We start from the raw sequence: 24,627 nt of genomic DNA on the forward strand, positions 1-24,627 counted from the left end.
TCAATTGGAAATTGAACGTATTTGCCGATTTGAGTGGGATGATTCCGTAGATGAAAATTACGGATAAAATGAAGAAGATAACGACTCACTTGAGAAAATTTTATAGAAATCACAATGCAAGATGTTGTTGCCAAAGGAAACACTATTGAAGATGCATTGCTGAAGAGGAATGAGGGCGAAGACAATGATCGTGGACTTAGTGATGAAACGGTGCAGCAGATTTTCGAAAAAGTAAATCAAGACAATTTGAGGTCCATCAATGGTTCAGTGACCATGGAACTTTTACAAGTACTTTGATGACGAAATTATTCAAAAAATCTGTACTGAAACCAATTTATATGCGTTGCAAAATGGTGGAGCAGATCTTAAGGTCACTGTAGTCGAAATCAAACGTTTTATTGGCGTTTTGATGTACTTGGCTGTAGTCAAAATACCATCAAAATTCAGACTAGCTGCAGTAGCCGATTCAATGACACGAAATAGATTTGAGAAAATCAAAACACATTTTCACTTAAATGACATTTCTAAACAACCTAAAAAAGGTGCGAGTGATTTTGACAAGCTATATAAAATCCGTCCGTTACTGTCGAAAATGAAGGATTTATGCAACGGACTTGAGCAAGAGGAGTATCAAAGCGTTGATGAGCAAAGGAAACGGAAAGGAAAGGAAAACTTCAATTATTTTTTGATAGGCTGGTTCACTTCAGTAAGTTTAATGATTGCTTTAAAAGAAAAAGGAATTCTCGCAGTCGGAACTATTCGCTCAAACCGCCTTAAAAATTGCGTTTTAAAGTCTGAAAAGGACCTTGCTAAGGAAGGTAGGGGATCTTATGATTTTAAAGTTGAGAGCACGCACAATTTAATTGCTTGTCGCTGGTATGACAATAAAAGTGTCCAATTGATATCAAATTATATTGGGGACAAACCTGTCACGGAATGAACTCGAATGTGCAGAAAGGAGAAGCAAAATATACAAATTAAACGCCCGGCTATTGTAGATTGCTACAATAAGCACATGGGCGGCGTTGATCTGTCGGACATGCTACTGGAGCTTTATAAAATCAATCACCGTTCCAATAAGTGGTATATACGCATCGTATTTTTGTTTATAAATATGGCAGTGGTCAATAGTTGGCTACAATACCGACGAGATTTGGCTTTCACCGAAGAAAATGCACACACATGGCTCTAATAAACTTTCAATTAGATATTGCCAATGAACTTTTTCAATGCAAGAAAGAAATTTCTTCACGAAATCGAGGTCGCCCAGCACAGCTTTCATTTAATTTTGACTCGTATGATTCGTCATCAAGATCGTCAATATCAGCATCCCCGGCTCCAACATCACCAGCTCCAGATCTATCGTCTCCAGCTATATCAGACTCATCAACTCCTACATGTAAAAGGATGTATGTTCAGGAACCTTCTAAAGCAATTAGATATTACCAGATCGCACATCGGATTCAATGGGGCTCAAAAGGTAGATGCAGACTATGCAAGACATGATTTCCTCGCTCCAAATGTTCCAAGTGTGACGTCTACCTTTGGTCAAATCCCCAAAAAAATTGCTTTGTATCGTACCATACTTAAGCTTCAGTAAAAGTAGAATAACTTTACATGTTAAGTCTGGGGATAAAATCTGAACATTGAGAAAATGAACTTTAAGTTTCCAAGAAAATAAATAATCTAAGAATTTGAATAAATAAAAATAAAAAATAAATAAATGCCTTCGATCTATTAAATTTATCTTTAGAAACAACGTATGCTAAACGTCCCGTATGTTTAATAAAAACTTTATAAAAATAGTATATTCAGGTCCAATTTTGCCTATGGGCAACATTTTGTTAAGGACAAACCAGGATACGTGGGACTTTGAAATTTATTTTGGTTATTATTTGTGGTCATCTTAATAATAATATGGCCTCAAATATTTTTTTAACCCACCCACTTTAATTCGGTCCTGAAAGGGTTAAAAAGTGAGGCCTTAATAAGCGATGTATTTAACTAAAAACTTTGACTATTTTTAGGAAAAGGTATGAGTAAATTCTGTTTTAAAATATTAAATTTCTTTTATTTATTCTTTTCTTATATCTAGATTTACATTTTCGTGCTGTGTGTTCTTTTTCCAAATAACCTTTTTAGTTTTGTTGATTTGCTCATGTTCGTAAGGCCGTCGTGCTCATTTCGGGCATTTCAACTGAATCGCTTTTAAAATAGGATGGGTTAATTAAAATATATTAAAAAAATCCTGAATGTAGTTGACATTTGTCACTTCTGGTACTGTAGGGTGTGTATAACATCTACACAGATGACAAATCATGGATATGTATATAAATATGAGCCCAAAAAAAACAGTTATCGATGGTATGGATGTTTCAAAGCAGTGGTTCACATATTTGCAGTGAGCTTGTGTGCGTAAACAGCACGGAAAACGGAACATTGTATTGCTGCCAACCACTGTAAGACACGTGTACGTGAGCGGCAACGCAGCAGCAGCTCCTTTTCCCTGTTTCCTGCTCCCTGTTTTAAAGCGAACCAAATGCCACAGAAGTTTTTGCATCGAATCATTTCAAATTTTGACGACAAAACAAGCTTGGCCAGCGGATATTTTATAAGATTAAATGTAACATTCTCGGTATAAGAGCAACTGAAAACCAAACCCATGCGCTCTCCCTCTTAAGGGGCGCTCTGCACCTGCCGCTTCGGCTGCAGCTTCTATCGGCTGTCGTTGCCGAATTGAGTTCTATGCTAATACGCATAGGTTGCATACCGAACCCTATTGTAGAACATTTATCTGGCCGGGCAAAGAGCAAGCAAAATAAACATTATAACGTTTTAACTTTCATTTGTTTTAAATGATTTTTTTATAGAAATAGGTGCCAAAAAAGCTTGGTATCTCAAAAAAACCTGATTAGGACTTGTTTTAGAGATACTTTCTTCTGTGTGCTAATTGAAACGACTGGAAACGTGAGCCGTCATAGGCATAGGCCGCAATTTGTATCTCAGCAGAATGTAGCCTCATCTGAACGCCAAAATGGACGAATTTACCAATCTGGTAAATATGGCCAAATTTGGTTTCCCCATCTCTTATAGATTTAGGCGCTCATCGGGACTCGACAGAACGACAAACAGACATTACCATCGACTACCATTTTTAATCTTGTTACGAAAAGTAGCAATAAATATCCACTGCAATAAAAATGAAGATGATTGCGTAGCTAATTATATCCATAAAACTCTAAATACAAAATGTTTTAATTATAACGGTATGGTACATTCGGCTATCCGAATGTGCGTATATTACCAGATTTTACAAGATTAACTAATATTTGGTTTTCTTTTTTATTCATAGATAAAATAAGTGATAGATATCTTTTATATGCTTTAGACAGATATTGGCACAATGGTTGCCTAAAATGTCATTGCTGCGGAGCCATGTTAGCCGAGGTCGGTTCCAGCTGTTTTACACGAAGAGGTTTGATACTCTGTAAAAAAGACTATTCCAGGTAACACAATTTTTAACGTAATATAATAAACAAAATGTTTTTTGTTTTCGGTACAGTCAGGCCAACAGCCTAGAAATATAAGATTTGCACACTCTAAAAAAAAACATAGAAAGACCTAATTCATGGCAGTTATAATAACCATGCGTTTACAAGTCAGCATTTAGAGAAATACTTGAAAAATTTTAAAATATTGCAATAGTAGTACAAGTTTGACAATTTGTAGTGCCACATGGCGTTGATGTCAGCGTTGCTTTCAAATTTCGTTTCCAGACTCATGTGATATCCACTGCTACAAGTGTATTTCAAAATTTCACCCAAACCCCTTTTTCCTCACCAAAGGACGAAAATCTGTGTCAGACACAATTTTGAAGATATGAGAAAACTAAAAACGTGGTAGAGAATATATGGTCATTCTCTCATACTCATACCAGATTGCTGAATCTGAATCAGATCGGATCATTATTACGCTAGAATTTTCAGTTGCTTCCCCCCACGTCCTTCGGCGCTGCTGACGATACTCATTCTCTTTTCGCTCGCACACACTCTGCCCTGTTCAATGCGCGACCTTTGCGGATATGTTGAATCTACATTGTGTATGTAGAATAGGCTGGGCCAAAATTTGATCAACAAAATTTTAATTTTTTCCATGCGGTCACCCTTATTCTGTTCTTTGTTAGTAAATAAAACTATACAATTTCTTCAAATTTTTAGTTTAATGTTTGGGGATTGCTACCACGAAAGGGAAACACAATTTTTTGGTTAAATATACATTAAATCGAGAAGGAACGTGTGAGTCGCTTCTGGTGACAAGACTCTACTTATACCCGTACTCAGTCAGTATATACTATGTACATTATTTAGAATTTTAAAATTAAAAAAAAAAATTTTTTTGCTACATCTACAGTTTGTCTCGATGAGCGCCTAGATCTTAGAAACTATAAGAGCTAGAGAAACCAAATTTGGTATCCAGACTCATGTGATATCACACTGCTACAAGTGTATTTCAAAATTTCGCCAGCCCCCTTCCGCCGCCACAAAGGACAACATCTGTAGCAGGCACAATTTTAAAGATACGATAAAACTAAAAACGCAGTATCGTAGAGAATGCCCATATATACCAGATTGCCGAATCTGAATCAGATCGGATCATAATTATAGCCAGAAGAAATTAATTTTAAGTTGCTTCCCCCGCCTACTTCAGCAAGGACTCATTCTCTTTCTCGTTCGCACACTCTGCCGCGCTATGTACCCAAGCGTCCTCTAGCGGAGGAGATGTAGAATCTACATGGTACATCTATAATCTACATGTTAGATGTAGAATATTCATAGTATATGTAGATGTATATAACAGATGTAGCCAAAAAATGTAAAATATAAAATTTTTTTTAATTCTAAAATTCTAAAAAATCATAAGCTCAAAAATGTATATACTGACTGAGTACGGGTTTAAGTAGAGTCGCGTCCCCAGAAGCGACTCACACGTTCCTTCTCGTTTTTTTGCTTTGGCAGAACATTTCTTTTTAATAATTTTTGTAAACTGGTATATTTTTTAAAGTTTTCAGAGTTATCGGCTAATTTTTTCACATAACCTAAGCATCGTACATTTGGTTGTAATGAACTTTGCCACACTGAAAAGCTAAGAAACGAAGAAATATGCAGATAAACAACGATTTCATTCTGAATTATAACGTTATAACGTTGCTTGCTTGCTTAACAATTTGTTATTTTTGTGGTTAGAAATTATGTTCGGGATGACTTTGCTGATGAGCTCGTTTTTCGACGAGACGAAATGGCAAAAATTAGGAGGAAATGAAATTGCCGATAGTCCGGAATTGCTTGGAGAAATCTTCAGCAGATGGTTCGTTCAACAATACAGTTTTCATGTTTGGTGCCAGTTAAAGCTTCTTACCATATCACCACAGATTTGATGATATGAGGCGAGCGTTTATTTCAGAAGTCTATCTTGGAATGATTGCCAGTGTTTGGCGGACCAATCATTCTCGAGTCATTGCGCAGATATTTTAAGGTTCGATCAAGAGCTTCCAATGCGCGTTTGTGCGCCAACTTGCAATCGTCCCAGATGATGATTTTTGAGGTTACTAAAATTTTTAGCATTGCAGAGTGTTTTGCAATTTTACATGTCGGTTGTCCCGTAGTTTGAAGATTTAATGGCAATTTGCTCAATGATTGAAAAACAAAACAGATTTATAATGGGAATGGATTAAGAAAAAACACATTTTGTTTCATTTATATTATAAAAATATACAAATCAAAACTAAAAAAACAAAATTATAGAAAATAATAGAAATTAAAAAAAAAAAAATTCCTTAATTTAATGAGATCAAAATAGATACATATACTATACATAACAATGTAAATTATATATGTACATTTAGGTATTAAAACCTAAAACTTCGACCAGTCAGAGTGTAGGTGCCCTTCCCAATTTGTTCAGAAACAGTTTTTAAATTAATTTCCATTGTTCGGCTAAGCGCCGGCCCATGGCAGCACAAAGAGTAGTTGATCATCTCTTAATCTAATGTCTCTCTTTATAACCGTTTGTTTGCTTGTACTTATGCTCTTGCTGGTGCGTTGCTCTTTCTCGGCGTTAGTCAGCCGCTGTGGGGGAGGCTCATCAGAAAAAGCAGACCACACTTCAAATTCGATCATCACCGTAGTAAAAAGTTTGGCTGTCTGGCACAGTGGCCTGCCTGCCACAGAGTTCTAAACTAAACCTAACATAAACATATCAACTTCAACAGTCTTGAACCGGCCCCCGCGTCTTCAATCGACCCATCATTAACTTTCGTTATTAAATTCGCACACCTTTCGCTAGTTTTGGATAATAAATATATATTAACTTAAGTAAAATAAATTGTGAATATATTAACTGAACAATCATCGTCTCTTAAATAATCTTGCAAAACAACGCTACTGAAGAAGCTCAGTAGCTTAACATCCATTATTATGAATCGTTTTTTTTTTTATCAAATCTGCCACCGAAAATTGATGCAGGCCTTGACACAAAAAATTTTAACTCCAATGCAAAATGGAGCCGTACAGGAACCGAAGCGTCGCTTTGGCTGGTTTAACCCAACGTTGGGTGTCGTTGGGTGGCGCACGAGCACAAACGGACAGTCAGTCTCGAACAAGCTTGATTGTGAAAAGCATGTTCGATCAGACGTTCAGACCGAACCAAAACAAACGCTCATATGCAATCACGTATGATATATTCCTTGAGTGATTGGTTCGTTTCGAACCGGCGCAAATCAATCATTTCATGCTGCTTAACCAAATTTTTTGACTCACAAAAACTCTGAGTAAATGTTCAAGTTTGTCCGAAAACTATTATTCGTTGCACCTCTCTGGCGTGGGTTGCTCCTTAGAGGTGGAGAAACATCGATGTTCGTGGTTGAAGTAAAAATGATTTTACGTTAAAATAAAACTTGCGTAACTATTTCTACTGTTATTTTGTTGTTTTTTTATTGCCAAATAACTGTCCAGAAATTAGAACTTTTAAGAAATTAGAATCATCCTAGGAACAAAGTGATTCTAATATCCGAACTTCGACTGTATTCAAATTTATTATAATCAATTTAACATGGTTTTACCTACCAAAAGTTTTGTGGGTCACAGTCTTCAGGCTCATTATGGTTCTTAATATGAATTATAATATATAAATATAATATATATTATAAATATGTTTTAACCCACATACCTTCAGTGTTTCCTTTGTTTAAGTGATGTGGCAAAAACATCGATGGTCGCCATAGAACATACTTGTTTCAAAAAATTTAAAAGCATCGATGCATCGATGTTGCTCCCCTCCCTTAGCCGGGTTCGATGGGCAGTTGAAGATCCGTTCGACTCCTTTCGACGACAGTTCGCCCTGGATCTTCTCTGGCCCGACGACTTCATTGAATTGCCTGGCCTCTCGGTTAGCTCCGACGAAATTCTTTCCTTTGTTGCTTTTCGTCCTGATCACTGGTCCACGGCGGCATATGAAATTCCTCATGGCGATGATGCACGAATCTGTTGACATCTCCAAGTGGATGGCCTTTTTGGTTAGGCTGGTGAATAGTGCGACCCACCTTTTCTCGGTTCGACGTCCAATCGTCACCATCAGCGGCCCCCAATAGTCTAGGCCAGGCTTACTTAAACCTTACTTACACCCTTTGTAGTAACCTTTGTAAGTTGGTTAACGGATTTCTCATGTAGTTATATTCAGGTTTTGATGCCGCATTTCCCTGGTAGTGACAGATGATATTCTCTGCCAGTGCGTTTTTGTGCGACAGTATGATCGGGCGCCGCCCTGCCCTTTATGACAGTCTTCCGTAGAGTCTCCTTAGCGAACGCCTCACTTTGCGCCCGCCGGATCAACATGCGATCCGCCTCGGCGCACTCAGCTGCAGTTGTCACGCTGTCCGCCACACCGTTGGATGAACCGAAGGACCCAAGCAGTGGCCCTGACCAATCGGTTGTAGCTCGAGAACTTCTGGAAATATGTAAACGTTTTTGCTATAACCAGTGCAAACACACATGGCATCATGCCATCACCCGAAGAAGATTTCGGCCAGTTGTTCTCAGGTTCCCGTAGGCAGACGGTATTTACCTCCGTTGGGATACTACTGTGGACTCTAAAATCGCCGCCAAACGGTTTCCAACGAAGGGCTTTTATCGGCGGTGGGTGCTGCTGGGAGCAGCACAGTTTTAGAGTCAGTCCGTAGTACGCAGCTGCTGATTGCTGAACCGTGCTGCTGTTTTACGGTGTCCAGCAGTCTCGTTCCCAGTAGGGCTGCTTGAAGTTCCAGTCATGGTATCGACATGGTCTTATTGGGAAAATTTCGTTTTTGAACATACAAAATGTGCCTGCACGTCGTCGTCATCATATGTGGCTCTCCAGTAGGCCACCGCAGCGAGCACACAACCACCAACAGTTTAACTGTTTTAGAATTTTACTTCTCTTATATGCTATTTAATGTTAAATTTGTATCCGTCAAAGGCGATTAATACTCTTCAATATTTGCTCCTGAAGATAAATTATTTGAAGGGAAATCTGAAGACAACAATACGGAAACAGCAAGCTCGTCATATTTTGCAAGCTCAGCTATTCGACGTATTTTTGTTTTTTGATGACTTAGGAAAAACCGTTTTAGGACTTCCACGACTCGAATTAGAAACTGACACAAACACGAGAAAAAACTATGGACAAAGACTTAAAACATTAGCGAAAGACATGAAAGACGAAAAAAAAACAAACACAAAACAACGATTTTTAAAAACAAAACTTAAATTATATACATAAAGTCAATACCTGTATGTACAATATTCATTTTATCGAAGTTGAATCCAAAGAACTTTCTTACAATTTTGTAATTACACTACCCGACAAAATTGAACTTTTTATTTAGGCTGTAACCTAAAATGATTTTTTCTGAAAAATTTCGGGATTTAAAACTTTTTGTAGTACTTTATTATTTTTTTTATGGTGTCATTTTTTTTTGAAGAATTTGTAAAATCTGGTTGTTTTGAGGAGATGCTGGTTTGCACCCCACTTCGGCCCCTTTTGTAATTTATAAACATTAAAAACCAAAAGAGCCTTTTGACTGCTTGTACTGTGTTTTACTTCTCGAACTTTTTATAGAAACCTATCGATAGATTAGTGGTGAAATTTACAATGATATTTAAAAATAATAGTGTGTGACTTCAAGGTCGTGATTTTAAGAGGTAGAGATCTAATATATTCAATATATTTCTCGCGCTCTTGGAGCAACGACAAATACGATGTACTCCACTTCTTCCAAAATGATTGCTGCATGTGACATATTCGTTGCCAACGGCTGAGGCGACCTATGCTTAGGTGCGTTATGTCTGGCTCGTCGATAGTGGCATTGTCTTTGCCCCAAATGAAGTGTCCAGGCGTGAGTATCTCCAAATCATTCGAGTTTTCTGTAATAGAGCAAAGCGGTCTTGAATTAAGCATTGCGGATATCTGACAGATGAGAGTTCGGAATTCGTTGAATGAGAGAAGAGAATTTCCAACGACGCGGTAAAAGTGATATTTTGCTGACTTAACAGCAGCCTCCCACAATCCTCCAAAATGTGGCGAACGGGGCGATATGAATTTCCAGTTGTCTCCCAGTGCTATTCAATTGCAAACAATTTCATTGCGCTGTGGATCGCTTATAAAGAGGTCGCGCAGTTCCTTCAGCTCATTTCGAGCACCCACGAAAATTGTGGCGTTGTCTGTCCATATTGTACGCGGTTTCCCTCGAAGGCTGATGAATCTTTTCAAGGCAGCGATAAACGATGACGTGGACAGGTCCTCTACCAACTCTAAATGCGTTGCTTTCGTTGCAAAGCATATAAAAATTGAGATGTAGCACTTCGTTGGTGAGCGATTCCTGACCTCTGATTTTACGTAGAAAGGACCGCAAAAGTCGATGCCAGTTACGTGAAACGTCGGACTTGGCTGCACACGCTCAGCTGGTAGCGGGGCCATGACTTGCTCCAGAAGTTTAGGTCGCATTCGAAAGCAGCGAACGCACCTGTTGATGATGTTCGAGACAGCCTTGAGACCTCCGATGGGCCAGTATCGCTGGCGGAGTGTTGCTAGAAGGAATTGCGGACCAGCATGAAGAAATTCCAAATGATAATGTGTGATTATAGCTGCTGTAACCGGGTGGCGTTTAGGCAACAATAACGGATGCTTTGCTTCATATTCCAAGTCTGAGTTCTGAAGGCGCCCGCCGATGCGCAAGAGTCCCTCAACGTCCAACAGTGGGCACAAAGAATGAAGTTTGCTTCTTGTTGGAAGCGGCTTTTCTAAGCTGAGTGCTTTGTATTCCTCTGCGAAGTGCGTAAGTTGAATGTTTTTTATAAGTAAATGCGTTCCGCACTTGATCTCATTTGGAGTGAGTGGGCCTTTTGAATTCGTCGAATCAGATCTTTTTAGTGCTATAAATCGATACACGTATGCGAACGTACGCTGTAACTTGGCAAATGTGTTGTTGAATTTACAAGATGCCGATAGGTCCGTCTTCGTTGATAGTACTTTCTGGCGTCGCTCTGGAAGCTCAAAGGGATAGGCGACGTTTTGAGGCCAAGTCGAGCTTGCGACCTGCGGGTCCATTATGCCATAGCTGTGAGTCCATAAGTTCCAGAGGTGTGCATCCACGTGATAAAATGTCCGCAGGGTTCAGCTGAGAGGGTACTTGACGCCAGGTCATGCCCCCGGTCCGCTCCTGTATTTGTGATACCCTGTTGGATACAAAGACGTTAAACTTTGAAGGTGATTCACGAATCCATGCAAGCGCTACTGTTGAATCGGTCCAGCAATAATATTTGCATTCGAACTGAATGCACCTCGCGATGTTTCCTATGAGCTCTGATAATAAAAGTGCGGCTTCCAGCTCAAGCTTTGGGATTGTCAGCGTCTTTAACGGGGCGACCCTTGATTTAGAGCATAGCAAATGTGATGAAAATACCCCTTGCATTTCGGATCTGACAAATACGCAAGCACCATAAGCGGCTGTGCTGGCGTCGCAAAATCCATGCAGCTCATACGTAGCCAGCGGCATCAATACAAAACGAGAAAATTTCAAGCTGCTGACAAATGAGAGCTGCGATATGAGTTTGATCCATTCGGAGTGCAGCGACTGCGACAGGCATTCGTCCCAATTGACCTTTTCCTTCCACAGTGCTTGGAGAAATACCTTTAACCTGGTAACGCTGGGAGCGATCAATCCGAGCGGATCGTAAAATCTAGCTATCATTGATAACATGCTCCGCTTTGTGACTGATGCTTGAGGTACGATTTCAGCAAAGTTGAAAAGCAGGCTATCAGAGCTAGGGCTCCAAGCTAAACCAAGCGCCTTTGCAATGTTGGTGCCATCCTTGAACTCCATTAGCTTCTCACAATCAGATTCGCTTTCTCCTTTTAATGCATCAGTCTCGTTTGAGCACCACTTTCTGATTGGAAAGTGACCTTTTGCAGTTTTACTTGCTGTCGGATCTGAATGGCTTCTTCTATTGAGTCCATAAGATGCATTGCAGGAATTTGTCTGGATGCATTATTCGGACGCAGCGGTACATCTTACAGATTTCACCGTTAGGTTATCCGCCATTCGATTTTGGCCGATGCAGAGGAGATCGAAAAATAGTCCGGCACCAAGCTTTGTCAGCTTTTCACAACTGCAAAGTTCTATGCAACCAGATATAAGATACTTAAGTAATATGAAAAATAGAAGCACTACCTCTGAAAAAAAATAAAAAATACCAGATTTAAAAAAATTCTTTTAAAAAAAACTACACCATAAAAAAAAACCATAATTCGTTAAAAATTGTATACCCCGAAATCTATAAGAATCTACATTTTGGGCCACAGCCTTCACAGCCTTCATAAAGTCAGTTGTTGTTTGAAAATTGTAAGATTAATTTTTTTTATTTATGGCCCATGGCAGGACTCACTAGGTGGGAACACGTTCCCGGGTCATCACGCTGCTGGGCACCCGATGGGACTTGACGCTAAGTTTGAAGTCATCTGTAGCCGGCTGCTAGTACACGCCAAGTATGTTATCCTCAGCTTCAGTCCATTCGACATTCATGTTAGATCCTTGTGGGTTCAAAACCTTGACCACACTTTCCGAACTGGAAGAAAACCGGCACAAATCGAGACCAGCGTTAGCATGAATTTCTCTTGATACACCAACAGCTTCTTTCTCGTCTGCGAAGCTATCTATCTTCTCACAAATAAGACATTTATGCTTGCTTTAATAAATAATTGGAAATTTTAACAGATTTCTATTTTTTAACAAACAAAAAACAGTGTAACCGTAGGTTATACACTTTGGTACCACTCGGAACTGAGGAAATATACAGCACATTTTGTCGACCAAAATTTAGCTGATCTGATCACATGGTATTCAGTTCCGGAAAAACTGATTGCAAACTAAAGAGTTTGGATTCTCTCATTCTGAGAGCGGAAAGAGTTGCCACCTTTTCCCCCATGAGTTCTACAGGGAGAAGGTACAACATGGTATCGAGGGCTTCGCTTGGGGGTTGTGCGTAGTCCGCCCGTTATGTATAGCTCTGCCATGCGTTGGACACGGCTGAGTTTGCTAAGACAAGTTTTCTTGTCCAGTGCTGGCCTCCATACAACCACTCCGGTATTTAGCCATATTCCCCATTCCCCATTTGAGTCCGATGGTTTTTCTGCAGGTATAGAGGGCCACAGTGGCCTTCTTTACCCTATTCTCTATGCTCACTTTCCAATCGAGCTTCCTATCGAGGATCAGACCAAGATCCGCTTGCCCACAGAGTTTTTTTTTGGGGGAATCAGTGTCGGAATCTTGTACTTCCTGGTGAAGAGTACTAGTTCCGTTTTGGACGGATTAACATCTAGCCCGCATTTGTCTGCCCATTGGGACAGTTTTATGAGAGTGCTTTTCATGCACTCTCATAGCGTCTGTGGAAATATCCCTGAGAATGCTATGGCACATCATCAGCGTACGCCACCACGTGACATCCACCCACCACCCCCCTCTATCTCTCGCAGCAGTTCATTTACTGCTACGTTCCATAGGAGGGGCGAGAGGACTCCGCCCTGCGGCGTACCTCTGCTGACAAACCTGGTGGAAGTTGACGTCCCCAGTGAGGCCTCAACGGTCCTGCATCGAAGCATCTGATCGATGAGACTCACCGTCCGGGAATCAGTCCCCAGGTCCGTCAGTGCACCCGTGATTGCGGTCAGGACGATGTTGTTAAAAGCGCCTTCTATGTCAAGTGTGTACTCCTTACAATTAAGGGACGTTTCAATGATCGATGTGATCGGGTGTAGGGTCGTCTCGGTGGATCTTCCTTTCCGATAGGCGTGCTGAGAATCCATCCATAAAAGCCGTTCCATCGTCTTTAAAAGAAAGGACGAAAGACTTATTGGTCTAAAATCTTCGGGGGCAGTGTGCGAGGGTTTACCTGCCTTGGGTATAAAACCGCCTTTGGTCTGAAGCCATGTGTCTGGGATTTGTCAGTGAGAGAAGACTCTCTCGTAAATCTGTTTAAGACAATTTATGGCCCTCTGTCCGACGTAAATCAGTTGGGCTGATGATGCCATCTGTTCCCGCAGACTTGTATGGCTTAAAGCTTTTAATTGCCCAGGATATGTTCTCTTGACTCAGCAGGTTTAGAATGGATCTTGAGGCAACAGAAGGAGGTGCGTTGTAGTTTGGTCTGTTTACAACGCAGCCTGGGATGCGTGTGTTGAGGAGAAGGTTAAGCGATTCATTGCTGGACGTCGTCCATGACTGATCGGCTTTCTTCAGGTAACCCAACGTTGGAGTCGACTTCGATAGTACTTTTCGCAAGCGTAAAGCTTCGGAGTTACTTTCGATTTCACTGCAGAGCCTACGCCATGAGGCGCGTTTGGATTTCCTAAGTTCCTTGATATAAATTTACAGACTGACCTTGTATTCGGACCAGTTCTGCTCAACATTTAGAGATTTGGCTCTGTTGAAGAGTCTCCGGGCGGAGTTCCAGTTCCCCCAGTTTCGGAGTACACCATTCAGGCTTCTTCCGGCCCCCTAGATATACTAGGGGGACAGGATTTGTCGAGCGCCGCATTGCAGGCGTCGGTAAATGTTTTCACCAGATTGGTCGTGTTCTCCCGTGAGATATCTTCCCCGGGGGTACTCAGGGAGAATACGGCTCAGGTGGTCTGAGTAACGAGTCCAGTTTGTCCGCCTGAGGTTCCGGAATTGGACTGGGCTCGGTATGGAGAATGAGAAAACAGTTTCCACGTACCTGTGGTCCGAGAAGGAGTGTTCTTCAAGGACCCTCCAGGATACTATGTTATTCTGTATCGTATGAGAGGCAAGTGTGAGGTCCAGGACCTCCTCGCGATTTTTAATAATAAAGGTGGGATCGTTCCCCGGTTTAATAAGACTACCTTAGTGGTCAGTATATAGCTGAAAAGGGACTTACCCCGTTCATTGATGTCAGTGCTTCCCCACTGACTGTGGTGTGTGTTGGCAACGCATCCCACAATTAGGCCGATGTCCTTGGCCTCGCAGTCTGCGATGAGAGCCCTTAGGGGCGCATGTGGAGGAGGGTCAGGTTGGTCGTGAGCCATGTATGTGAAGCACATCCTCAGTGAGCTCTTCTGGCCTTCGAGGCTCACCGCTGTGTGGTCTTCGTTTCTGAAATTTGGGAGCAAAAATAAGTGTAACTCTCTTTTTGCAAGAATGCAGGTACGGGTTTCACCTGTGGTGTCAGCTACGTATAGCTTATAGTCTTGAGTCCTCAGACCGGAGAAGGAACGAAGGAACAGTCGAGGAACGTCGAAAGAGATTCGCCGCATTAGTCGACGGAACACTCTCGCAGGACGCCTGGGTTCGACTAGGAGACCTTGAACGGCAATACGCCAAACCAGCAGGACGCTCCAGGTCACCCATCCCCACCACTCCTAGGACCGACTAGGAAAACCGACCCAAAAGTCGGGTTACAAGTCCCCACCGCGTCCGAATACAGCACACCTGGCCCACCACGCATCGTAACGCCAGCCGATTTTCCCAGACCTCCAGTTACGGAGACCAGCCGCTCGCCCACACAGAGGATCGTGCCAGCCAATGACTCTTCCATAGATGGACGACACCACAGCCACACCGCCCACATCGCGAATTAGATTCGGAAATGGGGAATCAGGTTCGACGGGACGACCCACTTGCATTTCTGGAACTACTCGAAGAACGTGCGCTCTCATATGGGGTGGACACAAATCAGCTACCTCGGGCCATGACAGATCTTCTCACCGATTGGGCCGCACCAGCCAACTACAAAGGCTACAAGCTCATGGGCATATTTCCGCGAAGAGTTCTTGACTTTCTTCTTGCCGCCACGGTATTTTGAACAATTGGAAGACCGAATCCGGGCCCGCAAGCAAGCGAGAGGAGAACTGTTGAAGGATTACCTCATCGAGATACGTCTACTCATGCACCACGCCAGGTACGACGCAGCCAAGGAACTGAAAAGGATCTACGATAACGCCCTGCCAGCATACCAGATGTATGTGCGGCGACACGAACTACAAAGCTTAGCACAGCTCACAATGTTGGCCACCGAGTTCGAGTGGATAGTGGCGATGGTGACCATAGGAGGACACGCAACGGAAGCCACAATCGACACCGGGGCATCCAGAAGCTTCATCAGCGCAAACCTCGCCCGACAACTAGACAACAACACCAACCTGCAAGATGCATGCGTCCGCATACGCCTGGCCGATGGCTCGGTCAGAGAGATCTCACAAGTTCTACTGGCGCACATCAAGCTGGATCAACGAGAGGTTCAAATCCCGCTCCTGGTCCTGCCAAACATGTTGGGACAAGTCATTGTCGGCATGGACTTCCTAGGTGCCACCGAAACGACGATCCAATGCGGCTCCACGCTGCTACATCTACGAGACTGTCACCCCATGCCCACTGAACCCGTGCTTACTACCATCCACGTACAAGACGCTGAACCCCGATACCAGAAACATCAACAAATCGCAAAGAACCTACGTCCACGACCTACCACAACGCACACGGCATCGAATAACGCAACGCAGCACTTGACACCCAAACCAATCGCAACGAATCCGAAGCAACGGCACACTACGGAGAACACGAATCCAAGGTCAACACCAGCAAACCGCAACCAAGCAATCGGGAAAACGAGTCCCACGGTCACTACGGAGCAACCGCGTCCTAGGCCAACCACAGTGGACACACACCCCAAACAAACCACGAGGATCTCACACACGAGACAAACACACTTGAACCCGGCGCTCGACACAGGAAGCCCAGGTCCAAGACAAGCAACAGAGCAAGCACGCAGAGAAACCGCATCGGAAGCAGGGAACGCACGGACACCCTCAAAACCGACCGCCAGCAGCGAAAAGGGACAACGGCCACCACCATCTTACAGCGCAGCCACACGGGAAACAGCCACGCTAACCCCACGCTGGTCGGGGCCCATAATTGAACTGATATCCACAGAGCCCCTCAACGCGGGCCCGGAAACCAGGACGATACCCCCACGATGCACCGACCGCCGCCCTGTCGTACCCACGGCCGACGCCACACCGATCCTCGCCAACACAATGGAGTACCTTCCGCGTACCGACTTGACTGCTAGCGCCATGCACCGAGCCATGCCTAGAGCCAGGTCCGAGATCTTCGTCGCCCGTACCAGCTGTTGGTCCAAAACAAAAGGAATCACCGAGACTCACCTGTTCATGAGCCAAACGACCGCCAATACCACCCAAGTATTGCATCAGAGATATGAAACATATCTACCCACGACCAACGCCACACCCATCGTCGCCCACACAAGCGACTACCAACGGAGGATCGAAACGCCCAGCGCCTTCGACACAACCCTCTTACCCAAAGACCCCAGCCAGCCATTTGACTCCGAAGCCGCCGATCCAACCGGACATGAGCCCGAACCAGTCCCGGAGCCGTGGCCGCTGGACTTGGCCCCGCAGATACAAGCATTTACATTCGACAGACCATGGTTCTACCCATGGCTCGTTACAAACAACTCCCACAGCGACACCTCCACGGTAGGCAGCAACCAAAATTCAACTAAAATATGCAGAACAGAAGAACCATGGCTCTAGCCACGGTTCTCCACCAATAGCGGTGTGTCAGCACCCCGGAAATAAAATAGTCTTAAGCAACGCTCACAATTAATTAAGAACTCTCGACCAACAACTCTACACAGCCCGACACCTGAAGTCACCTACAAACTACAAATTGTCTTGTAGCGGACCCTGGACAGACTGATGCTTAGCTCAGCCTGAAATAGGACCTCTCGGCCTTTATATTAGTAGTGTACGTGAGTTTTTTGTTTGGAATCGCGAATAAATTGGAATAAGTTCTGAAAAGCTTTTCTAATTTACATTTTTGGGTAATCGTCAAATGTTCAGTTCTATCGAACATAATATTGACGGCTTCGAAATGTTTTTCTTTTATTGGAATGGTGTTTCCATTTTTTATTTTTATTATTTGTTTATTGGTATCAATGACTGCTTCTAATTCTCTTAGATAGTCATTTCCTAGTATGGCGTCAAATGATCTTAAAGTTGGTAAAAGGAAAAATTGTACATTAGTACCTGGTATATTAAAAAGATTGGCCATTTTGTAGTGGGTTATTCTAATACTACCACTAACGGTTACTGCATTAAATGATTTTTCATTTAAGGTGGGGTTATTGACGTGTTTGGGTTGAATATAGCTTTTGTTTGAACCTGTATCTATTAATACATTTAGAATTTTCCCACTCCTCAGTTTTCATTCGATGTAAGGCAATGAGGAGTTTTCCCTACTTCAAACTGCGGACGATTCATGTAATTTACATTCCTAGTACGGATACTTGGATCTATGTCCATTGGTTCTGGTTTCGGTTGCGGCTTAGGTGCGATTGGGCGATTTGGAATGTAATTCTGAGGGACTTGTTGTCGAGAATAATTCTGCGCGAATTGTGGAGGTTGGTAATTGTAATTTTGACGTGGTGGAATTGGGGGCTTAAACTGATTATATTGATATTGATTGTATTGAGGTTGTTGTTTGTTATAATTGAAATTTGATCTTGGTGCTGGGATCGGTTTTTGATTTGATCCTCTAAATCCTGAAATTGGGGTTTTGTTATTAGCATGAACAGCGCGGAAATTTTGATTTTCTAGTTTAAGACACAGGTGTAGTGCCGATGGGAGGTCTACTGGTTCCCGCATTCCTAGAAGTCGAGGGAGATCTCCTCGTAGTCCTCTTATGAAAGTATCTAGTGCTTTATCTCGGTATAATTTTGTCATTAATTGTTCAGCTTCTCTACCTAATTCCATGCAACCTATTTTGCTGAGAATCAGAGATAATTGTTTATAAACGACCTGATGAAATTCTTCTACTGATTGGTTGCCCTGAACTATTGTAGTCATCTGGTATTCTAGTGTACCCAGATCTCTTTTGTCACCATAGTGAAGGGTTAGGCACTTGGAAATCGCATTCCAATTGAGTGGAACATTATAGGATTCTAATGCCGTATCAGCGTTCCCAACAATTTTGTTACGAATGGAATGAATGATCCCAAAATGTTTTGGAGTTCCTTCTTGAGCGGCATACGTTGTTAGAATTCTATCTACTCCTTTTTTCCAGGAGCTAAATTCGGCTGGATTACCGGAAAATTCTCGAATACACTTTACTATGTCTGGGATTCTATCTAAATCGTTCAAATTCCCTCCAATAGCTGGATTGGTCAGCAACGTTGAGAAAGTCAGCGTTTGGATTGATTATATTTTTAATTAGTCCTAACGACTGTTCTAGTATTGTAGTCACTAAGGTAGTTACCATCTGCGTAACTTCTTCTCTATTGTTATTTTGTCTATTTGGATCATGGGCCAGAACGGCTGAACGGCAGAACGGTCTGATTAAGTTGTCGGGGTTTGCCATTGTAAAATGTTTTAATATTATTTAATGAGATATGAATACTCGAAATTTGTTTCTTTCTTGTCTTATGTTTAAATTGTTAACTTTTGTGTGTCTTTTCCTGTCTGGCAGAAGTTTTCTTAGAATTTTCGTATTCACTTTGTTTTCTTATCACTTTACTTACCTTAACATCGTTGAGATGTGGCTCCTCCAACGGGTGATCCGGAATTGGTCCTTTTTGGATGCTATAAACCTACTCAGGTTCCTGAGATTCACTCCTTGTTGTTGGCTTTCCTGAGTACGGAACTCTTTCAGGAATGGTAGTCCACCAATGGGCTATACCGGGCAATATAACGAAGTATTGTTGCGAGTTGAACCGGTATTTTGCGTTTCGAGACCGACGGCTGCAAGTTGTTGCAGTTTTGCGAACGTACTAAACTTTTTGTTGTATTGTTCACTAGTCAGGTCCCTGTTCGGGCGCCAGTTAATTTTGTCCTTTTAACAAAAGGAAAAATCCTTTTTATTTGAGCAAATGTAGTTATTTACTCGAATCAAATTTATCAACTGACTTAAGCTAGTGTACAAAATCTTAACGTAACCTATTATTCGACGCGGCGGAATGTTGGCAGCGGCAGAACGGTTAGCAGCGGCAGTGGGGTTTCGGGAGAACCGACTCTGTGCAGACGCACTGTCAGCATTGTCGCTGTGTACACGATGGGGTGGGGCGATGATGATCCGAAATGAGCGGTTCTTGAGAAGTTCACCTCTCGGCGCATGTTCGGGCAGGAAATGGAATTTTACTTTTTGATATTTTTCTTGCGCAATGTTATTGCAAGTGGCAGGGCAACAAACTATTGTGCAAGATTTCTTTTGATTTATGGTTTTTGTGTCGTTGAACTCTTTTGGAGTTAACTTACATATGGGGTTACTGGACTGGTGGGCAGCTGGATCTTGCTGAATATTTTTACGTTTAAATCTTTTCACAATTCAGGCACAGACAAATACGGAATTGAACAACTACCGTGGCAGTGGTAGTTTGAGTTGAAGGAACGGAGAACGGCCGGAATCGCCGATAATATGGCGGTGTGGAAATGAGAAGCGATAAAAAAAAACGAATGGCACAGTAGGAAGGAATAAGTACATATACAGTTGCGGACATTGAAATGTGGACACTCATGTTAGTTAACTTTAAGCCGATGGCGAGAATTCAAAAACATCTAAGTCAGTCGGGAAACATTTTAATTGCATAGATACATTCATTAGCTGTTAATTGATGACTTGTTTTCATTTCAAAAAGAAAAAAATTAAAAAAAAAAAATTTAAAATGTAAAAAATGTCGTAAAAAACTGAAACTGAGAAGGCAGCCATTTTGTGTTTGCGCTCAAATAATTTTAGTTTTGGCGCTATTATCACTAAATTTACTATGAGTAAGTCCTCAAGACACAATTTCCTAAAGGATTTCTAAAAATTCTGTGCGGTAACACGACTCCCCGCCTCAGGAAGTAAGAGGAAGACCACCCCAAAGGACCTTCAAAGTAGGATCATATTCGTAAACGATTGGGCGTCGAAGATCGGTTCAAAATGATATAAGATATTAGAAGAGAGTTTTTTGAATCGGTAGGTATCGATTTTAGCACCAAAGATAAACGGCGGCGTCTTCAGGAGACATGACTTAACGGTCCAGGGCCAGCAATATGACCACTATTAACACTAAAAATGCGAAAAAAAAAAGGATCCAATGGGCCAAACTTCACGAATCTTGGACTGTAGAAGATTGGAGAAACGGTATTTTCTCCGATAAATCTAAAATAAACCTATTTGGTTCAGATGGCATGACGTACGTTCGCCGCAAAGTCAGAGAACTGTTTAAGGATGAGTGCCTCAAAAGAACGGTGAGGCAAGGAGAGAGCAGGATGATCTGGGGATGTTTTTGTTATTATGGAGTTGGTCATCTAGCATTAATTAACGGATCTGTAAACGCGGTTTAATACAAAGCCATTTTAGAAGAAAACCTCATACCCTCAATTGAGGAACAATTTTCTCATACCGACTGTGTCATCTTTCAGGATGATTCTGCTCCTTGCCACCGTGCAAAATTGGTAAGTAATATTTGTTTTAACTTTGTTATTCAATTGTCTATTGATTTATAAAAAAAGTTTAATTTTTCACCAATTTGTTTTTTTTAGATAAAAAATTATTTAAAAGAAGTGGGAATTTCGTCGTTGGAGTGGCCAGAAAATAGTCCTGATCTCAACCCGATCGAAAACCTTTGGCACGCTATGAAGGTTTTCATTACGAAGCAGAGAACATTGTCAGAATTGGATAAGATAATTGAAAAAGTGTGGAATGAAGATATTACAATCGAAATCATCAGGAATGTAATAGATTCCATGCCATCACGCATAAAACTGGTTATAAAAAATAGAGGAGGTTCAACTAAATATTAATATAACAAATTTTGTATTTCCTAATAGTCGTGTTCTTAAACGCAATAAAATAAATTTTGTTTTTCTTTACCAAAAATTTGTAATGAATTTTTTTTGTATATATGAAAATTGTATGAAAAAGTGAATAATTTTTGATTTAAGGATTCTTTCTAACTTTTGGAGTATTTCCTTGGGTATTTAAATTGTTTACTTAGTTATATAAGTTTTTTTCTTTGGAAACATACCAAAACTTTATAAAAAATAAAAAAGTACTTGCTTTTGAGTGTCCACATTTCAATGTCCGCCACTGTATAAAAATTTGTATATGTACCTATATCGCGGCACTCGGACTTTGCGAATTGGGAACACAACTCGCGAATGGAAGCGATTTGCTATAAATTTGCTCCCTTTTCCTTTTTAACACGCTCAAAAACCTCGTTCTTAAACGATTGCAAAATATCGAAATTAATTTTTTTTTGTCAATTATGCCTTAGTGTGTTTTTCTACGCATGGGGAGCGCGTAGTAAAGGGGAAAGATCTCACGGAGCTGTCAGATGTAATAACAGTAGGCAACAACTTTAATTTTATCCGCAGTGAATAAAAAAAAATTGTTCTAATAGATTTGGGGCCTTATAAATTGTTAAGGAATTTAGGTTTTTTTTTTCATTGTTTTTCATTTTTTAACTGAACCATTAGTTTCGGGATCAAAGAAAACGAAACGGACTTGTAATTTTGGTTCTACCGAATAGTTTTAGTGCTTTATAAATTCTGATCCGCTCACCGAAAAACGATTTGAGGGAGTTGGAAAAAATACTTTTACCTTATAAAGAGCGTTACAAAGAAATTTTAAAAGCCACTAAACAATCTAAAATTACTGATTTCTTTGAAAAACCAGAAGAGCCATTAAAAAAACATTTTGGTTAATTAAAAAAAAATTTGAATAATACAAAATTTGTTTGCCTGAATTCTAGGAACCCCCGTGTTAAGCGAGGGCTCGTATGAAAATAATTTTAAATCGCTCTGCCAGTGATGTGGCAATTCGAAAACGGTTTATTAAACGTTATTTGAATGCAAGAAGCCCCAGAAAGCTCGGCGTTTGGGTCTGAGAAGGCCGGGTATAGTAATAGGCGCGAAAATTGAATGGTATGTATGTGTGTATGGGAATGTGCATGATGGAAAGCGCGGGCGAATCTGATGAGAATGACAAAAGTGAGCCGAATTTTCCGCTTGTTGGTCGTTCTGATTTATAATTAATTCTTTAGCCTTTAACAATTGACTTTTGACCGATTTGAGTGTTTGTGTTTATAGCTGTATATGCTAGTAGGAATACAAGTAGGCATACACATAGAGTTTTTTTTTGATAAAGCATACTCTAGTATGACTAAGAGACCCTCATATACATATCCACGTGTGAGTGAGTGTTTTTTGAAGAGTGTTCTTGAGTGTTCTCATGCTTGTGACGCGGGCTTCCAACATAAGTAGCTGGGAGAATGTAACGAACCATGGCTCTAGCTATGGCTCGTCGCAAAAAACGGAGTGTCAGCGCATCCACGCTGAAACCATATTCAAACTGATATGCACAGAGCCAACGAACCATGGAACCATGGTATCCACAAATAACAGTGTGGCAGCACCTCCGGAAAATAAAATAGTCTTAAGCACCGCACGCAATTACTAAAATTAACTCTCGATCAACAACTCTACCCATTCTTGTCCACACACCAATTTAAAACAACTCACCGGATTAGCAGTTGCCTAGGGCCCTCCTAGAAATAACAGAAAAATTTTGTTGAAAAACAAAACTCCAAATAATGAATAAAAAATATAATAGCCACTGAGAAAAATACAAAATAAAGGAGGGCCCCAGATTGATGGTTGCCCAGGGCCCGGTTGAGGGTTGATCCGGCCCTGAATAGGTCGCTACATCACATCAGCCCTCAAAACAAAACGAAAAACCAATTCAAGCGGCCAACAATTGTAGAGCCCACACACAAGCACAGTATGTGTGAATACATGGCACACACACGTTTACGTAAACTGAAATCTCGAACAAAGTCGGTTTAGGCAGCTAAAAATTATTCTATGCATACAATCATATATTTTGGAGTGTACACGTACACAACACATGCATGCTTGCTGCCAGTCGGCTCGTGTGACGTCATGAGCCGAACGCGGCCATTCCCAGAGCCGAACGCGTCCATTCCCAAAGCCGAAGATCTGGGAACGTTCGCTGCAAGCTCAGCTGCGCCCCTTTCGTTGTATGAACTGGCACATCTATATACTGTATGGTTAGTGCTCAAACCCACTGATCCACTAACCAATTGTCAACGAAGCACCAAGCTTCGACTCACTTACCACGCCCCAGAATTATTGTCACCCAATAATCATAAGTTAGCAATAACACTAGTCAACACGATTTTTCCTCAAGGAACAAAACGAACTTTTTCTTAAAGATTTGGGGCTTAGAAATGGTTTGATGATATTTTTTTTGAAGAATTTTGTTTTTTTTACATAGCTCTAGTATCTTACGTCTGGTTGTTAAGCCCAATAACTTTGCGATTACAGGTTACCGTCTGGGAAATATAAAGCATTGAAATGCAAAAATGATGATTTTGGTGCGGTATTTTTTACGACATTTTGACTTTAAAAACTCAGGAAAAGTCGAAAAAAATGATTTCCTGTGTCCTCTTTTTTTTTGTGTATAGGTGCTAAGAGACTTTTGAGCTAAAATTCGTTAACCAAACCTAAAAAATGAAAAAAATGAACAAAAAATATCTTTTTGAAGGTTGCGCGCCCAACTGCCAATTTGGAACAAAGCAAACGAAAAAGGGTTGTACATTTGGTACCTGATCGCGGTCGCTTTTTCAAATGTTAATAATAATTATTTTGCTATTCGGGATGGATACAAACTCAAAAAATAAAACGAGAAGCGTGTGAGTCGCTTCTGGGGACGCGACTCTAGTTATACCCGTACTCAGTCAGTATATACATTTTTGAGCATATGATTTTTTAGAATTTTAGAATACATTTCGAAATACACTTGTAGCAGTCTGATATCACATGAGTCTGGAAACCAAATTTGGTTTCTCTAGCTCTTATAGTTTCTGAGATCTAGGCGCTCATCGAGACGGACGGAAAGACGGACATAGCTATATCGACTCGGCTATTGAGGCTGATCAAGAATATATATACTTTCTCTACGTTGCACACATCCACTCTTACCACAAATCTAATATACCC

At 41.3% G+C, this 24,627-nt stretch overlaps 1 protein-coding gene across 3 annotated transcripts in view; it reads left to right on the forward strand.

The window, feature by feature from the left end:
• LOC111081322 (LIM/homeobox protein Lhx4) overlaps window positions 1-24,627 on the forward strand; it is a 148,939-nt gene that overhangs the window by 59,652 nt on the left and 64,660 nt on the right. Inside the window, exons 3-4 of one of the 3 annotated variants that reach the window (XM_041595859.1) lie at window positions 3,353-3,506; window positions 19,953-20,222. The exons of 1 other annotated variant lie outside the window; for it this stretch is intronic. In XM_041595859.1, coding sequence (XP_041451793.1) covers window positions 3,353-3,506; window positions 19,953-19,974 — 176 coding nt within the window. In that variant the 3' untranslated portion in view covers window positions 19,975-20,222. Of the gene's footprint in view, window positions 1-3,352; window positions 3,507-19,952; window positions 20,223-24,627 lie in introns of those variants that run through there. One more of the 3 variants, XM_041595853.1, reaches the window with a different exon arrangement.

This window comes from Drosophila obscura, unplaced genomic scaffold (assembly GCF_018151105.1).
Source record: "Drosophila obscura isolate BZ-5 IFL unplaced genomic scaffold, ASM1815110v1 contig_137, whole genome shotgun sequence".
NCBI lineage: Eukaryota > Metazoa > Arthropoda > Insecta > Diptera > Drosophilidae > Drosophila > Drosophila obscura.